The following is a 26,780-nucleotide window of genomic DNA, read 5'->3' on the forward strand; positions in this document are numbered from 1 at the left end:
TGCCATCTTATTAGTATGAGTGCTTCTACTGTTGTTGAAAGTCACAACCTATTCTTGCTTTCTCATTCTGTAGGATTATTGTCTCCACATTGCGTTTTTGGTTTTGGTCGTTTTTAATACATAAATCCTGACTAGAAGATCTGCTGCGTAATTCTCTGGAGATCTTCCCCTGGATCATTTCATGGCTGTTAGTACACTTTGGCCATCCATCTGTTGTTTCTCAGGCTTGCTACATGTCTGGCCTGCCTCCATTTTTGGTCTGATTCTAAGTAGTATCTAGTTTCTAAGTAGAAAACTGAGGGCAGCTAGTGCATTGAACAGAGTGCTGAACCTGGAGACAGGAAGACATGAGTTCAAGTTTGGCCTTAGACATTTAATAGCTATGGCAAGTCATTTAATCTTCCTCAGCCTCAGTTTTCTCATCTGTAAAATGAGGATAATAATAACATGTACCTTCCAGGGCTGTTGTGATGATCAAATGAGTTTATAATGGTAAAGCACTCAGTGTAGAGCCTGGCACATAGTAAGAGCTATATAAATGTTAGCTATTATTATTATTTAGTAGGCGATATCTTTTCCACTAGTTCTCTCACATAAGTCATCATTAATGATATGTTACCACATATTTACTCATTCCTATCTTCTATCTCTCCAATGCCTTTTAGATAAGTTGTTGCTGTAATTCTGCTGAGATTATAGTGTTCCATGATCCACTTAACTAGTCGAGCATTATTAAAAAAAAAAATAGCCCTAGCCCTCCTGGCTGCTCAGGATGTACTTTGTTGTTAATGCCTATGATCTGTACTTCAGGAATGACATCTTAGTGGCCAGTTAGCCTTCCTTAGGCAGGGACATCGCTTAGTGAGTATCAGAGAAACTCCTCAGACCTTCTTGTGACTGAATGTAGATATGGAGTCTTTATTTATTAGTCCTTGGGCATTCAGTGTCCTCTTTAGAAAACTATTCCCAACAGATAAGAATAGATCTTAATTATTTAATAAAAATAAATGTGAAAGCCATACCTTATTGGTAGAATGTGAATCATGCTAAACTGTGTTTATCATCTTTAATCTTCTCTTGAATGTGGCAAGCATGGGGATACTGACAGATACTCTTTCCTTTTTGAGAAATTACTTACTGAGCATCTTTAATGAGCCACCCAGAGTGTTTAACTAAGTTGTGAAAAATTGCTGCTCTTTTTTGTTTTTTAAGTACAACACTGTACCATCCGGTGTATGAATGGAGGTAGCTGTAGCGATGACCACTGTTTGTGCCAGAAAGGATACACAGGAACTCACTGTGGACAGCGTAAGTAACTTTACATTTGTGCAATTGAACTCATATTGTAAGAATCTAGTTTCTTTTTAAAAATATTTATTTAGTTAGTTAGTTTTAGTTTTCAACATTCACTTTTATAAGATTTTGACCTCTAGATTTTTCCCCTTTCTCCACTCCCCCTCAGCAAGACGGCATGCAATCTGATATAGGTTATAAACCCATATATATAGGTTATTAAACACATTTCCATATTAGTCCTGTTGTAAAAGAAGAATTGGAACAAAAGAGCAAAACCATGAGAAAGAAAAAAAAACAATAAAAAAGAGAGAAAATTGTATGCTTTAATCTGCATTAAGACTTCATAGTTCTTTCCCTGGATGTGGGTAGCATTTTCCATCAGGAGTCTTTTGGAATTCTCTTAGATCATTGCATTGCCCAGAAGAGTTAAGTCTAACCAAGTTGGTCATCACACAATGTTGCTTTACTGTGTATAGTGTTCTCTTAGTTCTGCTTACTTTGTGGTGGCCAAGAATTGGAAACTGGGGGGATGTCCGTCAATTGAGGAATGGCTGAACAAGCTGTGTGTGGAATGTAATGGAATACTATTGTGCTATAAGAAATGATGAGCAGGTGGACTTCAGAAAAACCTGGAAACACTTATATGAACTGATGCTGAGTGAAGTGAGCAGAACCAGGAGACTACTGTACACAGTAACAGCAACATTGTGCGATGACTGACATTGATAGACCCAGCTCTTCTCAGCAATGCAAGGATCTAAGACAACTCCAAAAGACTCATGATGCAAATCACCATTTCTTATGGAGCAATAGTATTCCATTACATTCATATACCACAACTTGTTTAGCCATTCCCTGATTGACGGGCATCCCCTCAATTTCCAAAGGAATCTAGTTTCTAAGTAGCATTTGGATATATGCGGTTAATAAAATTCATTTTGGATATCAATAAGATGAACTCTGATGGTTTGGGAAGTGTTTGTAAAAACCCTTGAACATTGGTGGAAACCTACGATTCTAATTGTAACTCAGCTACTGACTTTCTTCATGACCTTGGAAAAGTCAGTAAGTTAGTCCATACACATTTCTTGAGTGCTACTACGTGCCAGACACTGTGGTCATCACTGGGGATGCAAAGAAGGGCAGAAGGGCGTCCCTACTTTCAAGGAGCTCACATTCTAGAACAGGTAAACAGCTATATTCAAACAAACTATATACAGGATAAGTTGGAGATAATAAGAGAGGGAAGGAACTAGCATTAAGAAAGATTGGGAAGGGCTTCTTATAGGAGGTAGAATTTTAGCGGGAACTTGAAGGAAGCCAGGAAGGATAGAATTATACTTAACTTCAGTGGGCCTCAGTTTTTTCAACTGTAAAATAGATTGTTAGATTAGATGATGCAAGGTCCTTGCCAGCTCTTGTTACATGTGTCTAAGAATCGTTTTCCAGCTTCACTGTTAAAATTCAGACAACACTAAATTATTAGGCACTTAATTACAGATTTTTTTCTATAATTTTTAAATGTATTTATCTGACTAGCTTCTGTGATGCAACAGCATTTCTGACTTCATTTTTTTGGGCTCATCATCCATTGATTTGAAGATGGAATGTGAACTATGTATACTTTTGATATACATTCCTTTAAGTACATTTAAATTAATTACATCTCTGAGTCATCTTACACTTTACATGGTGCAACATGTGCCTTTGAAAGACCCTTTGATGGTGGCCATATTCTTTCAAGTGGACTCCTCCCTAGTTTTGTTGTTTTCAAATACACTCTTTCCAAGGATCTAGTTTTTCTAAACTCTCTTACATGGTGTTTTGACTCTGGTCTTATATAGCTTTTAGCTTTGTTTGGCCATCCTGCTTGCTAAGGAGGTAGACAAACCTGCAGGCAATTTGGATCTCTGTCTCAACTTAGGGAAGGAACATCCCACCAGCAGCCACAGTTGTGAACACTTCCTTGCTTATTGCTGACGTAAGCAGCCCCAAGTAGCCTGGTTTGTAGTTTTGGCAGGCTCATAGAAAGCAAAAGTCCTATACTTAGGAACTAGGAGGTACTTTAGAAATTATTTAGTTCAGCTCCTACATTTCAGAGGAGAAAACTGAGGCCCATGGAAATGGTGTCATTCTCACAGTCACATAGAAAGTCTTTGAAGAAGCTAAATCAGGGTGTCCCAAAAGTCTTAGTGAAATTTTAAGCAACAAAGTTTAATTTTTAATCTAATTTTAATATTTAGTTAAATTTTAATTTAAGCTACTAAAGCTTAAAACTACACTAAGACCTTTGGGATGCCTTGTATATATATATGGAATCCTCCTTTACTTTTGCCCTTCCCTAAGCTGGTAGAGTGTAAGCTCTTTGAGAGGCCTGAATATCTCACTTTTGTATCTGTAGTGCTTAGCATAGTGTTTGGCACGCAGCAGGTACCTAGTGTTTGATTTGGTGGGTTGGATGAGTGAAAGAGGATTTATTAAGTCCTTACAATGCCCCTCAAATAAAAATGTTTGAAAAAGAGGCCAATAAATGGAGAATGCAGCTATAGATAAACTTTGCTGAGGGAAGAATTATTCAAAACATAGAGTACTTTTTTTTTGTGGTAAAATTCAAAAAAAATTTCTCCTGGCAAGTTGAAGCTTCTCTCTTCTCACTATATCACCACACTTTCTGGTAGTGTGTACTTCTGTGTTTTTGAATAGTGCCTCATAGAATAATACAGAATGTTGTCTGAGGGGCAGTTCAGCTCCATTGGGAAAGACTCGCTGAAGAGGGGATGGTTTTTTGTTGTTGTTGTTGTTGTTCGTAGCAATCCTTAACAACCATTAAACTTTTTGTTTTGTGTTGATGGCCACATTGATGAAATTACAAATCTTTGAAGTTAATTTAGCTATGTGATATGATATGCTGTATCTTCTTAAGTAGCCATAGCCAAGAAAAAAAAATCATCTCCAGATAGCCACCTACTGAAGATGAGCTTCTTCAACATACTTACCTATGTTGATTAGTGAATAGTTCCCAGAATTGTATTCAAAGCCTTTCCAACATGGCAATCCACCAGAATTTGTACTCTGGCATAACCTTTGAGAACTCATTCCTTTCCATGTTTAATAGATTGCTCAAGGGCAAACTTTTGAGAAGACCTGGAGAAGAGTTGCCACAGGATGGGTGGGCTTAAATGGGTTATGATCTGCATCATCAGAGCAGACATACAAATTGATGAGAATGCAGATCCATTGGAGTATTTAGAATGTCTTCTCAAATACTGTACTTGGCAGGAAATGGGACAAATTTCTTTTCCATAAGAACCTCTGTTCTTTCTGTAAAAACCTCTGGAATGAATATACATCTATGAGAAAATTATTCAATCTACAAAATTTGTTTCCATGCAACTTTCAGAAACACACCTAATGCAAAAAGAGAACTATTTTATACCCTACTGTTTTCAATTCATACCTGAAAGCATTGCCAGAGGGGAGAAACCCATTGCATGTCAACTCTCCTTGTATATAGAAGTTTATTGCAGCATTATCTTTTGAACCACTTAGACTACAAAATAAGCGTTTAATATCTATCTATCTATATATATATATCTCTATATATCTATATATATATATCAGCGTGATAAGTTGTACACTTTTATCATTTTGCTTTTTCAGAAGTTGTTTAAGAATGACATTTTGATGGCATCTAAAGTTCATTTTTTCTTCTTTTTTTCTCCTTGCATTACAGCTGTCTGTGAAAGTGGTTGTCTTAATGGAGGTAGATGTGTTGCACCCAATCGCTGTGCTTGTACATATGGCTTCACAGGACCCCAGTGTGAAAGAGGTAAAGACTTCTTATTCTTTATATAGAAATATGTTGGGGACAGAAGTCTGTCTTGGGTGGGGCCATCATTTTGGCTACATGATGAGCTTTGCCGAGTTGTTTCAAGTTAATTTTTGAGACTTCTTTTTTGGTGTTTGCTATTGAGACCACTGCTCCTCTCAGTTTTATTACCTGATACTGTTCATAATCATGTATCACCCTTCCTACTAAGATTTTATGGATGATTTTATATTCTAACTTAGTGTTGTCTTTGGCAAGCCATCTCCCTCCATGTGGTATGTAAGTCCGTTGTTTTCTAAGGCGTTTTCTGGGCTCTTTTTATCTCCCTTTGTAAAAAATTTACATGGTTAAACTTCTGGGTAAAATTAATATACTCAGTGCTGATGTCCTTTCTGTTGTCTATTTACCATTTTTCATCTTCAGTAACTTTAATTTAGATTAAATAATTTTAATTGTGCACCATTTATTTTTTCTCATCATTATTCTTTTTGTAAATTACCAATTATGACCTTAGCTTTGACAAGTCAGCCCATGGTTTAACTGTGTACAGACATATTGCTGACTCCCAGGATTATTCCTAGGATAATAATAAATCTCTTCCTGTCTTTTAAAATGTAAAAGTGTTATCCTTCACATTGTTACTTGATGCTCATCATGTCCAGTGCCTACTAATTCTTTTATTATTTAGACTAAAGACTTCTATATAATATTACAATTCTCTGGCTTCTCTCATTTCTTTTTCCTGGACCATTTTTTCTCCCCATTTTTGCCTTTTTCCAACTTTGCATTGAAGTCACCAAATATTAGAGTTTATGTTGATTTGATCTGGAAGGTTTTACTAAGTTTCTCTGCCATGTCATTCTCAGCAACTGGCGCTAGTGTATAAATCACAGTTATCCTCAGCTTATCCTATCATAATCTTTCTGTGGTATTTATCATTGCAGTGTGTGCTGACCAAATATTCCCTGATATTTCCTGAAGCCTCTACGTGTATGATAAAGCCCATTCTGCCAGTTCCTTACTTTGATTCTTGAAGGAGTACTTCCATTTAGCTCCAACTTCTTTCTTCTTGTTTTATTTATGACAGATGGAAGATACTGCTTCTTTTGTATGTGAAGTTTAGTCACTAAAAGGGGACTAGAAGTAACATTAGTGTAAGGAAAACTGAAAAAAAAATCCACTTGTGAAGAAATATGAAATGTTGAGAAACACTATCTGGTTTCCGAGAACCAGATAAAGAACTGGTTCTCAAAGGAAAATACTTAGAGGAAATGATTAAAGACAGAGCCATTACTGAGGTAACATGGCTGCAGGGTATTGTAATCCATTGGGTCATTTGCACGTGATTATTTTTAGCACTTTGAAGTTTATAACTGAGAAATTATAAATCAAATAACAGGACTGTGGGGAAGATTATGTACAGACTACTGAGGTCCTACTTGATAGAAAAGTAGAGTTTTTAGAGTTTTACTATGTTAAATAAGAACAACAAGGAAGCTCTGATTTGAGTTATGGAAGATGTAAGAAGCCAGAAAAAAGGCTTTGAGAAGAAGCTGTAATAAAAGATAGCACAAACAGGAACGTCAACTGAGCATAGGAAGAGTCGCAAGAAACGGGGAATAAAGACAGAGGGGGCTTGTAGCTAAGACAGCCGATTCTTCAGCTACTTTGATTGTAGTCTGCTGATTTGGAAGAGAGGTGGTGATTTGTTGATTGGCTGGCAAAATGCTAGAGCATCTTATGGAAGCTCGCTGGAGAAGAGTGTTGACTTCTATGGCTTGGCAAAGAGCTATTGGGACATATTGTTTTCTATTTCCATCTACAGCCTGAGAGAGGGGAAGCCTCTCGGGTGTCTGAGTTGTCTTCTATATATCACCTCTAGTCTGAGAAAGAAAAATAGAGCAGGGAGACAGGTTTTGCATTTTCTTTGCTGTAAGAAGAAGTATGGAGCTGATTAGATGAAGCACAATCCCCTGCTCTTTGCAGATCTAAGAAATTAAGTAGCTCTTTGCTTAAAGGAACTGTTTGTCACTGAAAGAACATAACACTTTTTTTCAGAACCCTTTTAAAGGCTGTGAGTTAAGAGCTTATTACTTCTTCATTTGCTTGAAAAAGCAGAAGAGAGGTGGCTTTGTATTGTATAGATTGTTTCTGCAGGAACTAAGGATGTTGAGGTTTGCACTGCAGATTTGTGAGTTGCCCTGGGCATATGAGTTTCTGAACTCATGTACCCCTTGGCTATATGTCTATAAGTTTGTGTCCACTCTTCCCCGTGGACCCTTTATGCTTTGATGGGAGAATGTGGCCCAGGTTTATGAAGTGGACCATATTTTCATTATCTCTGCTTTTGCCTTCTTTTGAGTAAATATTATCATTATTCTTAAAAACACAAAGAAACAGCCCTATTGTTTAGTAATTTTTTTTAGTTGTTTAAGAGTTAATGGGGTCATAGCCACTGATTTTATGTACATAGTAAGCATACCAGAGGGGACTCAGAGACTACAGTGGCAAGTAGTAGAAGTATATTTCTCCCACACTATGGTGAACCTTAGGACCTTGAGAGAGAGAGTTTTGAGTTATAAAGGTGTCATAGTAGCCCCCTTTTTGAGAACAGCAGTCCTGCCAGGATGAGTGCAGCCAGCTCAGAGACCTTCAGTGGGCATCTATGATATGCCTGGGCTACCCAAGAGTGTCAAGATTAATGTATTTCCACTACTCCAGGCGTTTTCACTGTCTCTTTCCCATGCGTGGAATTCTTTGCCTCCTCATGTCCGTGTTGTGGCTTCTATAGCTTCCTTCAAGTGGTTCAGAGCACTGAGTCTGGAGTTAGGAAGATCTGAATTCAAATCCAGCCTCAGACACATACCATTAGATAAGCCACTTCACCTCTGCCTTAGTTTCCTTATCTGTAAAATGGGAGTCATGATAGCACCTCCCCCATAAATTGTTATGATGATCAAATGAGACAATATCTGTAACACACTCAGAACAGCACACTGCATGCAGTAAACACTTAATAAATGTTTGTTCCCTCCTCCTTCCCTTTCCTTCAAGTCCTAGCCAAAAGCTCACCTTCTACAGGAAGTCTTTCCCAATCCCCCTTAATGCTAGTGTTTTTCCTGTTGATTATCTCCAATTTATCTTGCATATATCTTGTTTGTAGGTAGTTGTTTGCATGTTTTCTTCCCCATTAAACTGTAAATTCCTTGACAACAGGGACTATCTTTTTCCTTTCTTTGTAAACCTAGCACTTAGCACACAGTACCTGGCATACAGCAGCTGCTTAATAAAAATGCTTGTTGCCTGATTGACTGACTCCACCAATATGCCCATTCATTAGCCATCAGTCAATCATTTTACATTTAGTGTACTGAATCAAATTATCACCTTTACTCGTTTATAAGATGTGGAAAATTAGAGCTCTTTTCAACTGGCCTAATGGAAGTATAAAGAGTATAAATAGAATCATGCCCTATTGAGTCTTTAATCTTCTTAAAAGGATGCTGCTTGAATATAAGCTTTTGTGTTGAGAAAGAAGAGAATCTAAAAAGAGATCTTAGAAATTGCCTGGGTTTAGAGCTAAAAGACTTCCCATTCAGTTCATTTATTCATGTAGGTATACACAAATGAATGGTTAGCTCAGCAAGTTAATTAGCTAATTAGGCATAGTTTCAATTCTTGTGTAGATCATTTAGCTTTGCTACACTCTGTGGCTACAAGATTTTATTCCAGCCAAGGTTTCCACCAAGCTGCTTTTGTGAATGCTTGTACATAGCATTATATGCCTCTGGTCTGCCTTTGGAAATCAGTGACCTCCTCCTCCCCTTTCCCCCTCCCCTCCAAATCTTTGCAGTTTCACCATGGCTGGTTTGGGGATCCAGGACCTAATGAATTGAATGACAAATGCCTTGGATTCTAGGAGGGATGTGAAGTAGACAGGGAAAATTGGGCAAAATTTTGAAGTAGACCAGATTTTCTCTTTGTTCTCCCACCTAACTCCCTTGTCACCTTCTACACCATAGCAAGTCTCTCCCCCCCACCCCCCACCCTGTCTATACCTGGCACTTGTCCAGGAGTTTAGTGCCTTCATATGCTGATCATTGGCCATCCCAGTTCCTCTCTATCCCCTTCTTCCCTTCTGTAGCAAGAGGTAATTTGAAGAAATAATAATAGTGTCCATTTCTATAGCACTTTGAGATTTACAAAGAGCTGAGAAGAGAGTAGTTTCAGAGGAGAGTAGCCAGAATTCTGGCTGGGCTTTTAGAATGAGGCAGTAGATGTAGCTTATCCCATGTGGGAAGTTTGGCTAGGTGGGTAAGGGAAATCAACAGTGGGATTGAGTGGTTTCTTTTTTGTATTGGGGAGATCTGAAGATAATTAAAGACAGAAGGGAGCTGGTGTTGTTACATGAGTGTGTGATTCAGGATTTGGGAATGTTCTGCTAATTTATTGATTTCAAACATTTCAAAGGTACCACTAGGCCCTTGCAAAGTATTTATCATACATTATACGTGTATGTACAACATGGTAATACTATATGGCTATATAACTTGGCTGTATCTTCAGAAGAAAAATTAATTAGAGAGCAGTGTGTTTTCAGTATTTTCATCATTCTAGCATAAATAATTTGCTATTGAGGGAAAAAGAATTGTGGCATGGGGAGTACTGGAAGGAGTGGGATTTTTTTTGGCCTAGATTTTATATATTAGACATCTAAATTAATTGATTTCTACCAGATGATTACTCAGTCCCATACTTTGTGTGTGTTATATTAGTTGGTACAGAGATGGGTGGGTTAAGGAATTGTGCATTTGTGGTTGGTGTTGTTATGACTTAAGTTTGGTTAATGCTATGGAGGCTATTTATACTTCATTGGTTAGGATAACTGAGACTTAATGGACAAATTTGATTTTAGTTAATTCTATTTTGAATTTTAAAGGTGATAAGTACCCTTTTAAGTTAAATAATTACGAGGTCACCTTCCCAATTTGATGTCTGACTGATGAGGGTTGAGAGGTTGGGACCCCTCAAAAAACCAAAGTACAAAATGGGTTGTCTGGAATGAATTCACAGACTTAAGCATTCTTTAAGCCAAGGTGGCAAAGTTTATTGTTACGCTTTTCAGCAGGCAAGGATTCTTAAGAATTCCTGCAACCTTAGAGAGGGACAGGTTAAGTTTATATAGGATAAAATACAATAAAGCATGTGCCAAATATGCTAACTAGGTGATTCAGGGAGGGATTATGGAGTGGTTAAGGAGTGGTCAGTTCTCAATTGAAACTCAAGATAAGAAAAATCCCGTTATTCAAGAGACTATCTGGTCCCAGACATCCTGGGCCCAGTGATAACAAACAGGAAGAATACTGATCAGCTCTATCTGGTCCTGGAATTGGCTTGACACAGGAAGCGGTGTTTTTAGTTCACTCAGAGAGAAAAAGATTAATTTAGGTTTTTGGCCCTTATTGGGGCTCAATTGATCTCAAATGATTATCAAGGGACAGCGTTTCTGAGGCTAGGGAGAAATTGGGGTCCAAGTACAAGCACCCAAACATAAGCACCTAAGCATAAGCACCCCAACATGACTATTGCTTGTTCAATACAATTCTTACTGCTTAAAGTTTGAGTCTATCCAAATACTAACAAGGACCTGGAAGAAACCTGAAATAGTCACATATACTAATGGCTTGCCATTATGATGCCAAGTGTGCCAGTATGATACCAAGCCTCTGAATATTTAGAATCGTCTTGATTTTTTGTTTGTTTGTTTTTTGGTTGTATGCAATTGGAGTTAAGTGACTTGCCCAGGGTCACACAGCTAGGAAGTGTCAAGTGTTTGGTCTGAGGCTGAATTTGAACCCAGGTCCTCCTGACTTCAGGACCAGCACTCTATCACTGCGCCACCTAGCTGCCCCTCATCTTGATTTTTTTAAAGTGCGTTTTGTCATCTAGATAATGGAATTGCCTAGACACAATCTGAATCTATAAATACCTTCTTCTGGTTTAGGCATCTGATAGAGCTTAAACCACTCTTTTAGAAGAGAGAGACCCTTCATGGTGTTTCATAGACAACATGTGGACTTGGATTGACATCTGTAAGTCAGGGTTTAGGTGAACTAAACTTTTCAAAGCATAACTCTTTTTTTCCTTTTGAAAGTATGAAATAGAATTAACAAGAGCAGTGATATTCCCTCATTGCTCCATCTGGAGCTCTTCATCCTGTGCTGGCAGGGTAGAACCATGCATACATATTCTTCAAAATCTTGATTCATTTGTTGTTTGTATTTAAATTCCTACTTAAGCCTAAACTGTGAATGCAATATTGGGATTTTTGCCAGAGAAAAGGAAAGCCTGTTGGACATAATGCCGGGGGGGATGTAGACATATATCATCATGGAAAAATTGTTTGAAATAAGTTTGAAGAAAAAAGAATAAGGAAGGGAAAGTACGTGACTTGGAATATACAATTAAAGTATAATGGACAGGAAATAATGCATAAATAGATCAGGATATCTGTTGAGTGGAAAGAACTAGCAAGTACTTCACGTAACATAATATAGTTAAAAAGAACTAAGTGGTTAAGGGAAGTAAATGAAGTATAGAATAGTTAAGACAATGAAGTGGGGAATCAAAAAAGCTAGCTTCTAAATCCACCTCTTTCTCAGATTTGTTCATCTAACAAACATTCATTAAGTGCCTGCTGTGTGCTGAGCAGTGTGTTAGGAATGATGGGGAAACACACTTTAGATAAGACATAGTCTCTGCCTGTTTGGAATTTATAGTCTAGTGGCGGTAAGGGTAGGCTACAAGTACAAATAACCAGAATACATGGTAATATGTGGTAAATGGAATAGAGAGATTATGTGAAGACCAGTGCGGGGAGTTATTACTGACTAGGGGTATAACAGAAAACAGGGAGGAGGTGATATTTGAGTTGGGGTATAAAAGGGAGGATCCGACAGGTAAAGAAAAAACAGGAAGGAAGTCTGTGCCAGGAATAGGAAGGAGCATAAGCAAAGTTACAGAGGATGTGTTGCGTGGCTTTGGGGAAATCTCAATTTTTAGTTGCCTTGGTTCCTCTCTCTGGCTATAAAAATGATGTTTTCACACAGCAATGATTTAAATTCTAATACATGCATCATGTTTTAATAAGTGGATGTAAAGCAGTTGATGAACACTTCATGCTGCAAAATCCAGGGACAGAATAACTAGTTTGTTTAATGAATGGAAATGACTTGCATATAATAATGAAACTGTATGTTTTGGATACATTTAGCCCATAAAAAGAACATGAAAAACATTACCTTTCCACATAGGCATGTCTGAGTGAAATTTAGAACCAATATACTCTTACTCATGTTACCATCCCCTCCCCCTGCCTGCTTCACCCAAGGTCTGATGGCAAGCCCCCATATTCAGAAAATGACTTGGTATTTTTTCTGAGGGGTTTGACTAAATGGAAGCTCATTCTCTTTTTTATATGGAAGCCATTTTTGTAGAGCTGTGTTTCTGACAGTGACTTTGCATGATTTTTAATTATAGGTGGCCATTGTTAAAAGCTCCCAGAATGAATCCCACATGTGAAAGTCTCGTTCTCAGAGTGCCCTTAGAGGACAAGAGTGCAGTGAGTGGCCATATAAGCTTATGTGTAGTTTCTTCTTTCCAAAAGGCTACAAGCAATAAGCTGTTTCCACTGAATGATGCTGCAGCCCTTTGTGTGCCCCCCTTGCTGTATTTAGTTTAAATGGAAAGCCAAGTAACAATGTGTGGATAGCAGCAGAAGTATGTCCTAAAAGTTACATTGCATTTAAAGTGGTATTGTGACATTTGGCAGCTGGCAGACAGTTGAAGAAACTTGATTTCCCTAGAATTCTTCCAAGAAATACATCTGTTGACATTGACGTTTATTTTCTGTGGTTGTGTAATCCTGTGCGTGTATTGAAGTAACACATGCTAACATGGCTGTTAAGGGTCCCTATGTATGTTGTTATCAGAGTTTTTCATGGTCTTTATAAATCAGTTACGTATTCAGGGTATAGACCAAGCACATGCGGTCTCATCTTCAAAGACAGTTAACTTTTCCGGCTTTACATAGGGTGTTTAACCATTTGTGAACGCTATCCAAAATAAGGCAGGATTTTTAAAAAAAGATAATAATTGAATAAAAAAAAGCCAGATTTTAGTACCTGGGCCCGTCTTCTCTTTGACGTGTTTAAAAAGAATACACTAGGGGCAGCTAGGGGGCGCAGTGGATAGAGCACCGGCCCTGGATTCAGGAGGACCAGAGTTCAAATCTGCCCTCAGACACATAAGACTTACTAGCAGTGTGACCCTGGGCAAGTCACTTAACCCCATTGCCTCACCAAAAAGCAAAAAAAAAAAAAAAAGAATCCACTAGAATCTTTCTTCCTGTATATCTAGAGGTTCCTGTTGTTGTTTGTCCTTCATTCTCAAAGAGGACAGATGATATCATAAGAGTATCTTGACTTGCGTGTGAATTGGATTTGAGTGAGGCAGAGCTGTGCAAAGTCATCTCTCCTCCAATCATTGGAGTCCTTGCTGAATTAGATCATCGTAGGTCTCTGTTGGACACCTATTTAAAAAAAAACTTTTTAGAAAACTATTCCTGAGGGTGAGAAACTTGAGATGTAGTATTGCTTTCTGAAATGGGAGTGGGGGAGATGTTAGGTGGAGGGACCCAGGCCACAAAGCAGAAAATCTCAGAACTTGTTTCCCAACTGAAATTGTGGTTCAGGACATTTTAATGATTAGTATAGACTTCGTTAGTTTAATATATATATAAATATGTATGCCCTCAGGATGCTGAGAAGGTAAATGACTTACCTATGGTCACACAACTAATACATGTTGGAGGCAAGATTTGAACCCAACATTTCCTGACTCCAAGGCCAACCATCTAGCTAGTATTGTTTGCTACTTCTCAATTTTCTGAGGTTTCACAAGTATTTATTGGTTGCTTACCCCTGTGATGGATGTTAAATAAGTGTAAGGCATTCCTTCCCTTCAAGGAGCATAAAATCTTGATGAGGAGACATGGCTTCCATACTGCCTGACAAAGCAAGACAAAATTGGTGTTAACAGGTAAGTGCTGTGAGAGTGGAGAATAGAGCTCTTAGCATTAGATTGGAATGCTCAGGGAAGCTCTCATAGAGGAGTTTATGCCTGAGTTGGTCTCTGGAAGATAGGCACAGATGAATGAGGAAGGACATGAATAAATTAGGAGCAAAAACTAGAATGACAGTGGTATTTTCCAAGGGACAGAGAGGAGTAAGAGGATGACCCCTCTCAACCATATGAGGCTATCTAAACTCATACACCACCTTAGAAACCTTTTCTTGGAAGAGGAGAACTGTTGATACTGAGGATACTGTTGACTGGAGACCATTTTCACTACTCTGTAGGAGAAGAGTGACTAGGGCAAGCTTACTCACTTATCCACTAAATTCTAGTTCCATCAGGGTATGATGCATGAACCTTAGGGACTTCATTGTGGTTGCACTCCAGTATGCCTGAAGATCATAGATTTCCTTTGTGACATATCCCTTATAGCTGTAGAGCAAAGAAATGGAAGTTCACCTTTAAATCTGGAAATCCTAGATTTAAATTCTGCCTTTGATGCATCCTAGCTGTGTGGCCCTGTGTTAGTAACTTAACTTTTCAGTGTCCCCAGGCATTTTTCTAAGACTGTTACAGATGAGTTGCAGTTGGGTCTGCATTGGTGGGAGGAGTTTCTACACCAAGAGTTGCCCACATGGATTAAATCATAGGTCAGGATAAACAGAACAAAACCTTATACCAAGTCTTGTTTGTGTATCATCATTGGGAACCCTAGGTAGTCTGCTTATGCCCACTTTGTGTGTCCACATTGCCCTTGGGTGACTTGCTGCTGTGATTCTTCTGAGATTGTGGTGTTCCAAATTTGTAACCATGTAGCACTGCTAATAGAATAGTTGATGTTTAAAAAAAATTTATCTTTGTACAGTGAACAGCTTGGGATTGTTAAAAGCACTGCACAATTTCCCAAATGCAATCCAGCCCATTTTCATTCTCTTATTCATTGCTGAGTCCAAATCCCTTGCCTCTTTGTAGTGCCTGTCTCGGGTCATTTTTAGACTGACTATAAGTATTAGCTTAACCCTGGGTACTTTGAATATGAAATCTTTATCCAACAAACAGTGAATTGACATATGGGAAGAACAGAACCACATCAATATTGATATTGATTGATATTGATATTCTTGCGAGAAGTGAAACCAGAAGAGACACACATGGGGCATTCTGGTTTCATTTATCGCAAAATATATGTGTCCCTTTAAGTCTTTTTTCACGTGGAGCAGCTTAATGATGAAAAAGGCAGAAGTGTTTTTGTGTAAAGGAAAAGATTTATATTAATTGTCAAAGTATGTAAGATATCACCACTGTCATAGATAAGTGTTTTAATGCCTGAGAGCAATAAGAAACAAATTTTTAAAAATAAACACTGCCACAGCAGCTAGGTAGTACAGTGGATAGAGCACCAGCTCTGAAGTCAGGAGGATCTGAGTTCCAATGTGGCCTCAGACATTTGTAGCAGCGTGACCTTGGACAAGTCACTTAGCCCCAATTGCCTCCCCCCAAAATAAATTTAAAAAGGCTGCCAATATGTTATATATGTATATGTATATATGCATATATATGTATATATATATATACGCATACAAATATATGTGCATGTATGTATGTGTATGGATGGATAAAAAACATGGCTTTCAGACAGATTTGGACAATCTGGGACAGAAAATGATCAGCGGTATAAATATGAAGATTCAGATTTCTTTGTGAATAAAGAGTGATGCCATTCTTGTTTTGGGAACTGTTTAATGTTTTAACGAGTTGAGGAATATCTTTTATTGATTAACAACTAGAGAAATGTTAGTGTAAAGAAACATAATTTCAAGGGCACCAAAGAAAGTGATAAAACATTGTGTTGAAGCCTTTAGAACTTTAAGTATTATGAGTACCTCAGTTCATTTGCATACAGTATTATTATAAAAGAAAGTAAAATTAAAAAAAAAGAAATCATATAAACACTTGGATACAGAGATTTGGAAACTATGATTAAGAAGGACCATCTATTTGATAAGAAATCAGGAGGCTCTCCTTAAATCTTTGAAGGTATAGAAACTAGGTATAGGAGCTGAGAAAAACCTGATATAGCAGCTTGCGAAGATGAATTGAGGGAGGCTGAAAAGCTGCTTTGTCGGAGTTGCGGCAATTAGAAGCAGTCAGCTTAGAGAAGACTTCAGATGAGTGACCTCTGATTGGTTGGAAATAGAATTGACTTCATTGGCCAAAAGCTGGAGGGACAACTATTGCCCTCAGCTCTACCTGGAATTGGAGAAAGGTGAAGCTTCTGTTCCAACTTCCTTTATGTCTTCTGATTTCTTCTATCATAACAATATGAATATTGATGTGGTTCAGTTTGTCCAATAGTATGTCAATTCATTGTTCATTAGATAAAGATCTCGTATTTAGAATATAGTCAATGTTGATGGACAATCTCAAAACTGTGTTATTACTCTTCCTCCTCACCAGAAATGTTGTAGTCCTCCCCTCCCCTACTTGTCTGCCCCATTAGAATGTTCTCTCTCTCTCTCTCTCTCTCTCTCTCTCTCTCTCTCTCTCTCTCTCTCTCTCTCTCTCTCTCTCTCTGTCTCTCCCTCCCTTCCTCCCTTCTTCCCTCCCTCCTTCACTCTTTCTCTGTCTCTGCTTCTGTCACTGTCTGTCTCTGTCTCTCTTTCAGCACCCTTAGCCCCCTTTTTCCACCATTGAACCTATGGAAATTCTAACAGGTGATATCCTTAAAACTAAGGGCTTTTACATTTTTTTCTTTAACTCATTGGCAGCTAAACTGTTGGTGATGAGCCTTGCCATTCATACTAGACTTTATGGTCCTCTGACATAACCTTTAAAACCCAGGGTTACCTCATTGGTGACCCAATGAGACTTTGGAATAGAACTTTGTAGAATTAACAAATTATTGATTCTCTTTGCTTCTCTAGACTGCTTTAGAATATAGAACAGTGTTCATATTCCTCAGCACTAAACAACGATCTGGGGGTTCTCTCAGTCCCAAACAGAGATTCCATATTATAATTAACATGCGAACATATATTCATATGGCATATGAGCTCCTTGAGAGTGGGGATTATCTTTTCTGTTTGTATGGACAGTGTTTAATAAATGCTTTTTCATTCATTGGTTCATCATGATGTGGACAAAGGTCTCATTCAGGAGACCCTGTGCTTACCACTTCTACATTTTCTAATAAGTAGATTGGATATTACATTGATTAGTGAGAGTTGGCATCAGTTTCAAGAAATCTACCTATTAAATACAACACACCAAAAAAGGTACTATGAAATGTCTTCATTTTTTCCATATGTATTTTAGATGGAAATTTAAATATCTAATCCAATAAGCATGTATTGGGTGCCTACAACATGCCAGGCACTATACTAAATTCTGGGGATACAGTTAATAAAATAATAAGTAAATAAAAAAAAAAAATAAATAAAAATAAATAAATACAATATATTATATTATTTTATATGTTATATATAATAAATAAATATAATAATACATAAAAATAATAAATAATAAATAATAAACAACAAATTAATAAATGAAAGTCAGTTCCTGCCATTGAGGAGCTTACAGTCTAAAGTGGAAGACAACACCCAAAAGGAGGAAGGAGAGGGTCGGGGAGGAGGTGCCCAGCACAGGGTAGGCTAGAATAAGGCCATCATGCTCCCTTTGAATCCTTATCTTCCTAAAAGGCTTAGCTCAAGTACATCTGCTCCTCAAGCTACCTCCAAGTCTCCTCTAGCTCTGAATGTTCTCTCATTCCTCGAATTACCTTGTACTGATGTATCCATTTGTGTATGTACTGAATGCCTTAGTGGAATATAAACTCTGTGAGGACAGGGACTGTTTTATCACACAACAGTACCTTATGCTTAATAGGCATTTTATAACTGTTTGTTATATTGAATTGACTTGACATGAGCATCATTTAGCTGCATTAAAATGTTTATTTTGATGCAGCTAATACATAAACTTGATCTGTATCACATTTAACCTTGGTGAATAGTTGAAAAATCATACTTTTAAATTCTGAATTCTTACAGATAAAGCTTTTATGTCTGTTAGAAATTACATTTATTTGTACTTATAATTAGAATTAGTGGGTTAGAAATTCAGATGCTAAGCCAAAGGAATGGCTTTTAGGGAGTCATGTTTTGGTACACCATTTATATGGTTATTATCAGTGCAGATTTTTGGGGCCATGGAGCTCTCATTTTAGTTTCAGTAAAGAAAAAATAGAAAGCAGTGGCAAAACTGTATTTTAATAGTTCAAATGTGATGTTGGACAATGCCTCAAAATAGTACAAGCTTGTGAATTATCTTTCTCTTCTCCATCTGTACACTCCTCAGGCACAATTTTACTTTTTCAAGTATATTTTATAGCAGAACACTACTTGGAGAGGGAAATGGCTTTCTTTTCAGACCTTATGTAGGCCTCTTTTCTTTTCCTACACTGTTGTTCCACGGTGCCAAGAGGCAAGTTGTCACCAAAAAAAACTAAAAGAGGTAATTACTGCCTTTCCCTAAGCCAATTTGTAGTGGGAGCTGGGGCGCCTTTGTTCTCCTGGTTCCTGAGCTGTTCCTTTTTTGTGAAAGAGAGGAAATGATGGGAAAATCATTTTTAGAATGAAATAAATTATATTTCAAAGGACTACCCATTTCCAGCTGTCACAATCAGGTGGCAATGATTTTAATGTTTTAATGTATTATGTCCATGAAGGGTTTCTGTCTTACAAAAATTTAATTCCTGCCAAAGTTTAAAACAAAACAAAACAAACAAACAAACAAACAAAAAAACCCCACCAAAGAACCCAAAATTGGGTGACCTAAGAAACAATGGCTTTATAGAAGTCATTGTGGGTTTTCTATGCATTTCCATTGTCAGATGGAAATTCTGAAGCCTCAGTGGCCATTTCTAATTTATAGCATTTATTATTTTACCAGGACAAATAACGTAAGTTTTGGATGCTGTACCCAGATGAAACCCACTAGGCTTAGCAGGATTTGGGCCATGTGTTTTCCTCTATTAGAGAATCTTCCATTGCAACAGTAATAAAGGCTAAAAAACCTAATTGCTCAAAGAGTAATAAAGAAAAGGGAAAGGGAAGGGGCAAATGGAAAGTATTTCCATAAAATTTAATGATGACTAAGTCCCCCCAAAGCATTTGTTTTCACAACAAACCAAAGGTTCCCAAGTGGTTTTGTTTTCTTACACTGACACATGTGCATATGCAGAGGATGAAATGAACACTTTTCTCCATAAAAGGCCAGTACAGCAGGAGGAGGTGTTTAACTTTATTTTGACCTAATACATTAAAAAGCAAAATATCCAGATGTCTAAGCCACTGTTGAAGTGGTGTTTGTAGGCCAGACCATTATCTTCTCCTTGTGAGTTATTCTCACTGTTCAGTTGTCTCTGACTCTATGTGACTGACTTCATGGACTTTTGTCCATAGGATTGTCTTGGCAAAGATACTGGACTGGTTTGCCATTTCTTTCTCCAGTGTGTCCCCATTTTACAGATGAGGAACTGAGAGGCAAATAGGAGTCTAAGGCAGCATTTGAGTTCAGATCTTCCTGGTTCCAAACCTTCTGCTTTATCTATCACACCACGGAGCTGTCCCCACTAGCTGCTCTTTGTGTGTAGCAGGCAGTTAATAAATACCTGTTAATGAATGAATGAATGAATGAATGAATGGCTGCAATACACTTACTTCTGAGGCAACTTTTACCTGTCTGACTCATGGGCCAATTGATAGAGCAAAGAGTCAAAAAACAAGGCTCTGGGGAGAATAGGGCATGGCTTCTATACTCAAGGACCACTCCTCTTTATCTCCAGTAGGACAGCTGTGTAACTCTAGATGACAGTGGCTTGTAAAGGGCAACTTAATGGAAAAGCAAAAGATTAAAGGAAGCTTAAAGGAAGGCAGTTGCTGAAGAGGCAGGCAGGATGCACTTGGTATGGGAACACTGGATCACAGTGTGAATACATAGCATGGCCTGTTCATGCTAACAGCTGGGCAGCAGCAATAGTGATCAGATTTTGCCTCAGCCAGTCAGAGTTCTAGTGCCTGTGGTCAACCATGAGTGTCTGCACTAAATTAAACAACTAAATAGTCCAACATGTAGTTGGTAGAAATGGATGGACAGCTTTCTCGTAGGTGACAAGTTGTTTAGTGAGAAGTACCATTCATTAACCCTGGAAAATTGAAGTCTGGCTCCTAAGCTTGGGCTGGTAGGGGTACTTGGTTTCATGCAGACAGTATAATGCTAATGGGAAATGGTTCCAGTCTATTTTCAGTAGGCAGTTTTTCCCTGTCATTTTTTCTTAAGCCTGGTAGAGTGTGATATGTGAGAGCCTGTGTGTAAGGCCTCAGAAATGCCAAAAAATGCAAAAAAAGCGTTTCATGTGAAATCTTCTTGCTCTTTCCATTAAATATCTACCTTAGTTTTAGAATCTGCATTTGCTCTACATACTCTATCTGTAGCTGTTTTTAAAAACTTCTTTGAACTGTAGGGTGATGTTTTCCTAGCTGTTTTTCCTCCTTGATCTTTCTCATCAAACATCCCTCTTTTGACTATCTGCTTATTTTTAAGTAAATATTTTTAAATTGGGCCATCTTTTGTCTCAGTTCTTACTTAGCCCGTAGTCATTGAATGGGTGTGACCTCAGACAAACTGAGACCCGGGAAAGACCTTAATTAGAAAGGCCAAGGCCACCCATTGCATTCTGAGTCATCATCAGTCATCTTGACCTTTGTCTTGCGACTGGTCTATGGCTACATAGCTCTGCCTCACTCATATCCAATTCACTCACAAGTCAAGACATTACCCTCGTGATGTCATTGCTCTTCTTTGAGAAAGAAGAACAAATAACAACAATAATATTTTTAGATACCTGGGGAATTGTGGAAACAAATGTACGAACTCATAGTCACTTATATTCTGATTTGGAAATGAGTATAAGTAAGGTTGTGATCTTTTGGGTTATATTGTGTGGGAGCTTGTCTTTTAGAGTAAATGAATATCATGATAGGAAAAAAAAAGGATTTTCATCTGATCAGTGGAAGGAACCCAATGACATGGGAATGTAACTAAGAGATATAAATGAAATGGAATGCGAATATATTGAGCTCTCAAATACACTGCAAAGGGAACAAAAGAAATCTTTAAGTTTGTAAAATAATATGAAGTTGTGCCTCTACAATGCATCCATCTTGTTCCTGGATTACCCGTTGAGCCTCCCTGAAGTTATGCCAGGCTACATCACAGTAAGAGCTTACATTTATATGATGCTTTAATAGCCACAAAGCATTTCACTTAGGTTGCTTCATTCGATGTTCACAATTGCTTTATGAGGTATGTGGGGCAGGTCTTTATTGCCTTCATTTTGAACAAATCAAGAAACTGAGCTCCTATAAGGTTAAACAATTTACTCAAGGTCATATAGCTACTGAGGAGGACTTGTCTCAAGCATTTTTTTTTCCCATGCTTGTCTGTGTGTGTAGAAGGTAGAGTAGGGTCTTTATTATATTTCACCCTCAGTTCTTTTTTCCTTACATAGAGAGATTTGGGGTTATTATTTTGAAAAAAATTATCATGTTAGTGAAAATAAGTGTAAAACATCTTAACTTTTCCTCTTGAAGCATATTTTATCACCCTTTGAAACCAGGGTACTGGTTTGAGCATTGATCAAGAGAGCTATTGCTCCAGCACAGTCCTGACCTATCCTAGCCTAGTTTATTCTATGAAAATGGGCACAATCCCAGGCTGAGGTGGTATTGCTGCCTGGGTGGGTGTGTTTAATTCTTGGCTGCCAGCTTGCCACCACAATGCGTTTTCTTAGCAGGCTGTACTATTACGAATGAGTTCAGCCCTTAGTCACTATTTCCATGGGTAATTATCTGCAACTCCCCCTTCCCCCCTCCCCCCCATCGCTATAACTATTTATGAAATTATGCTTAGCTTTAGTTTAGCTGTAGAAGACAAAATAGTTACTGTTGCTAATCTGTTAAACTGAAGTTTAGCGGGAAGAATGAAAGGAATTAAATTAGTTGCCTTAGATGTCTTGAAGCTACATAGATGTTATCTATTTTCTTCTTAGAAACATTTCATTTAGTCATTTCTTTTCTTTTTCTTTCTTTCTTTCTTTTTTTTCCTTTGGAGGCAATCAGGATTAAGTGACTTACCCAGAGTCATGCAGCTAATAAGTATCTAAGGCCAGATTTGAACTCCAGTCCTTCCAACTCCATGGCCAGTGCTCTATTCATTGCACCACTTAGCTGCCACTATTTCACTTAGTCATAAGGAGGACTGGAGATTTTAAAAGAAATTCAGCATCGTCGAGTGTGACTTTTGGATTTGTCTATGTTTTCAGAATGGCCTAGATTCCATTTCATTTCCTGTGAACCAACACTGGCCCATTGGGTTATCTTTTCATGCTGAACAACCAGTTTAAGAAAATCCACTTTGGCCAATTTTGACATTCAAGTGAGTCAAGAAAGAAGAGCTAAGTGACTATTAATGTAGTCTATAGATGTGCAGAAACCTGAAGGGAGGATGTTTCGGAAACTCATGCTCAGTGTATAAGCTGGAAATTCCTAGAGGACAATGAGTCATGTCCCAGTATATAGATACTTAAAGGATTTGACATTCATCAGGACAGGAGAAATCCTGGAGTGGGCATCTACCAGCTAACTTAGTAGATAAAACCTAGGGATTTTGAGGATAAGTGACTTCCCCATCTAGTTATAACAGTAGCTAATGATCAGCATTTAAAAAGCAATTTAAGATTTGCAAAACACTTTATATATGTTATCTGATTTGATCCTCACAGCAACCCTCTTTCAGCTCTCTATCCACTGGCCATGAGTATCAGATACAAGCCTGGAATATGGGTCTTCTTGACTTCAAGGCCAGTACTCAGTCCATTATGCCACACTGTTTATTTGTCTCATATAGCACTTACAAAATAGTGAGCTATTAAGAAATATTTTTGAATTTGCCCCAGAAATGTACGTGTGTGTGTGTGTGTGTGTGTGTGTGTGTGTGTGTGTGTATGTACATGTGCACACATCTCCTGCTTATAAGATTGTCCAAAGAAAGGGGCCCCTACTAACCTGAAAATTTATGATCCATTTGTTATCAAGAGCTACGTGTTTCAGTGTAACTGGTACATGTTCTTCATCGACAGTGTTGTGGGATATGTGCATGTTTAACAGTCAGGCTTTGGGGGGCTGGAGGTGTCAGGATGGCTGGATGGATATAAAAAACTAAATTAAACTAAGATGTGGCAGTGGAAACTAACCAGGAAGGGTGGAAACTTCAAACTTTCTCTTTTAACTTAAATAACCGCCAACAAGAACCAGAATGTCAGAATCATTAATAAAAAAAAAAAAGAAAAGAAAGTCTTAACACATTTCAGCTATCTTAGACTTTGTTGGCCAACATCAAATCTCTCTCTCCAGGGCAAGTGTAGCACAGTTACATGAGCTGATGATGCCTTAGCAGAGTTATTGTGATCCAAGTAGTTCAGATGAAAAGTGACTGGGTACATCCGTTACTTCCTTGAGACGGAGGGAAGAATTTGTTCCTATTTGTGTCACAGATTTACTCCTCTTATCTTTCAGTCCTTTCTTGTTCTGTCTGCTCTCTTTCATCAGTTTCTCCCATCTCATTGGGTGCAGGGCAGTTATGTGAAAGTGGGGCCAGCTGGTCTTTGAATGAGTTATCTTTGAAATGTTCTCTCTTCCTTCTTATCTCAGAGGTTTAACATAAATTGCAGTGTCTGTCATGCTTTAAAAAGACGTTGCTAAAACATTCTGTATCCTCTCATGATGAACATAATTTGGGTTTCCTTCAGGTGTGTATCAAAAAAAATGTGTGTATATCAAAGGCACAATCACAAAAATATCCATGATTGTTGATGCTGCTGTTGAAAAAGTCTGATTCAGATTTATGAATAAACATGTTGAACCAACGAACAAAAATAGAGACCTCAAGGAAGCCAAGAATGGAATTTATAAGTTTTTACATTTTGATTGTTTAGTGCTTCCTTCCTGAAGGGGACAGGACTTGAGAATGCTTTTCCTCAGATCTCTTTTCTTTTAGACCAGCCAGATAGATTTATGCAAATAATCAGAACATTGGAGCAGAACTTTGGAAGCCCTAGTCCACTCTCTGTTCCAGTGTGATTAGAACAATAATAATTGGATGCTTTTTAAAAAAGTATAATGACAATAAATCTGTATTGTACTAAAAAGATCAAGTTGCATGAATACAAATGACCAAGTGTACAGTATCAGTATGATAATGTTCCTGGAATGACCTCTGCTTCTTCTCCCAATTTTGTAAGACTCACCTCAAGACTCAGCTGCAGGAAGTCTTTCCTAACCACTCAAGGAATATAGCGTTTTGTAGTGCTGACTGAACCTTTTGGTGCTAAGACTCTCTGCACTTAGCTAGGTTGGGTCTCTGATGACACATGTCTAGACTGTCATTGGGCCTGTACTTGAAGTCTTTCCAACATAGGAGATAGGACTTGCCATAGCTTTGTGCTCCAGGCTGGCATAGCATTTGAGAACCCAAGGTCATCTCCACACCCTAGTGAGATATTGGAATAGGACTTTAGCAGATGACTATCTCCTATCTTCATAGAAAAAGATTTGAGAATAGAAAAAAAAATCCTTGCTATACCAATCAGTTCATTAACTTAATCACATGTGTTCATATTCATTATGAAAGTCACTAATACAAAAAGCATAATTACAAAATTGCCACAGTTGGATAATTGCAAGAAATCAACTAAGGTGTATCTCCAGGGACCGAGGAGCAGTTGAAAATGCCTTGCATCACTTAAGTCAAGAAGAACCATGCAGTGTTTATTCATGTGGCTAGTCCATCTGTTTCCTGAGAGTGTTCTCATTGTGAAAATGCCAGTGCATATTACAGTGGATAAAATGGAATAAAATACAATTTAAATTGGCCAGGAAAAGGCGGTGTTGCACATTTGAAAACTTTCTTGACATTTTATGACTTACTCAGAGAGTGGTATGAGAAAATGTGCCTCCCTGGTACAGCAGAACAACCCAAAATAATTTTGTGCCTAATGAACCTTGTCTCTGACTCCAGACCAGAGAATCAGACCACATGAATGGAGGTATCAGTGAGATTGTGTGGAATTGATAAAGGAAGCAATTTGGTCTATATTTTCTCTAAGCAAGTTCCTTCATCATGAGAGAATTGTGGCCAGACATTCTAGTTTTAGGGAACATCAGAATGATGTACATAGTTCTCCATGTTCTGCAGATGCTCACGTTATTTACGAGTGCAGGAGAGACCCATAAATAATGAATTATGACAGTCCAGCTGGGATGTGATGAAAGGGTTTTTGGGGATTTCCACATTATGGCTGAACCATAAGGACTGTAATTTGGAAATGTTCCTAAGCTAGCAGTAGTGAGACATATTTATAGTTCAATTTATGGTGGGGCTAAAAAAAAGGATCTGAGGTAAAAAAATTAGCTTTAGAGTTGTGATATCTATAAGAATTTCCATTGAAAGGGACATTAGAGAAGGAATGAATTCCTGGGATAAAGAAAATCAAGGTTAATGGGGCTAGATAGACACATTGCGTTGGAAGCAAAGGGCCTTATTTTTCTCCGTGAAATACAAGTTTCAACTGGAATTCATTACAAGTCAGCTCCTTATTATCTTTTCTTCGAGAAGAAATTAATGGATAGAATTAATAAGTCACTGGAAAAGGTAGTATCATACATAACTTTCATATTTTTCATATTAAGAGGATTCTTGCTATTTCAATAAAATAATTAAATCACATCATAAAGGTCTGGCTGTCTAGCTGCCACACTGTGCCTCCTTCCATAATTTCTCTTGTGTTCACTTTTTCTGGTGGGAATGCCCCACCTCTCAAACTGAAGCAAGATTCTGAAACAGAAATAGACTCTCTTCTGTTAACTTGCTGGTTTATATGTTCACTAAAGCAATCAGTCAGTCAACAAGCATTTACTAAGCATTTATCATGTTCCAGGCACTGTGTTAAGCTCTGGGGAATAAAAAAAAAAAGAGGCAGGAGCATGGTCTCCACTCTCAGGAAGCTCAAAGTCTAATGGGGGAGACAAGTGCCAATAGCTATGTACATATAAGATGTAAACATCCTAAGTGGAAGGCAGTTTCAGAAAGAATGTGTCAGCAGTTGAGAGAGACTCAGAAAGGCTTCCCCAAGAAGATGGGATTTGAGCCGAGTCTTAGGAGAAACCAGGAGATGGAAGTGAGGAGGGAGAGCATTCCGGGTGTGGGGGATGGCTAGTAAAAAAGTCAGAGTCAAGAGTAAGTTGTTTTATGTTCAATTGTAAGTGTCATACTGTGTTATTATGCAGATGGTCCCATGAACCTAGCTTAGAATTCTCTCTCTGACAGTGGCCTTAAGGAAACTTTTTTTTTGGCTATTGTAGTTGTCTTCCATGACATCCAATTCAAATGGTTTAAGATG

General features: G+C 38.0%; 1 protein-coding gene across 1 annotated transcript in view; it reads left to right on the forward strand.

The window, feature by feature from the left end:
- The window catches only part of FBN1 (fibrillin 1), a 302,515-nt gene that overhangs the window by 55,845 nt on the left and 219,890 nt on the right, over positions 1-26,780 (forward strand). The window contains exons 4-5 of the mRNA XM_020976933.2: positions 1,213-1,308; positions 5,030-5,125. Of these exons, the coding sequence (XP_020832592.1) occupies positions 1,213-1,308; positions 5,030-5,125 (192 nt within the window). The remainder of the gene's footprint in view (positions 1-1,212; positions 1,309-5,029; positions 5,126-26,780) is intronic.

The sequence above is a fragment of the Phascolarctos cinereus genome, unplaced genomic scaffold (assembly GCF_003287225.1).
Source record: "Phascolarctos cinereus isolate Bilbo 61053 unplaced genomic scaffold, phaCin_HiC Scaffold_3;HRSCAF=262, whole genome shotgun sequence".
NCBI lineage: Eukaryota > Metazoa > Chordata > Mammalia > Diprotodontia > Phascolarctidae > Phascolarctos > Phascolarctos cinereus.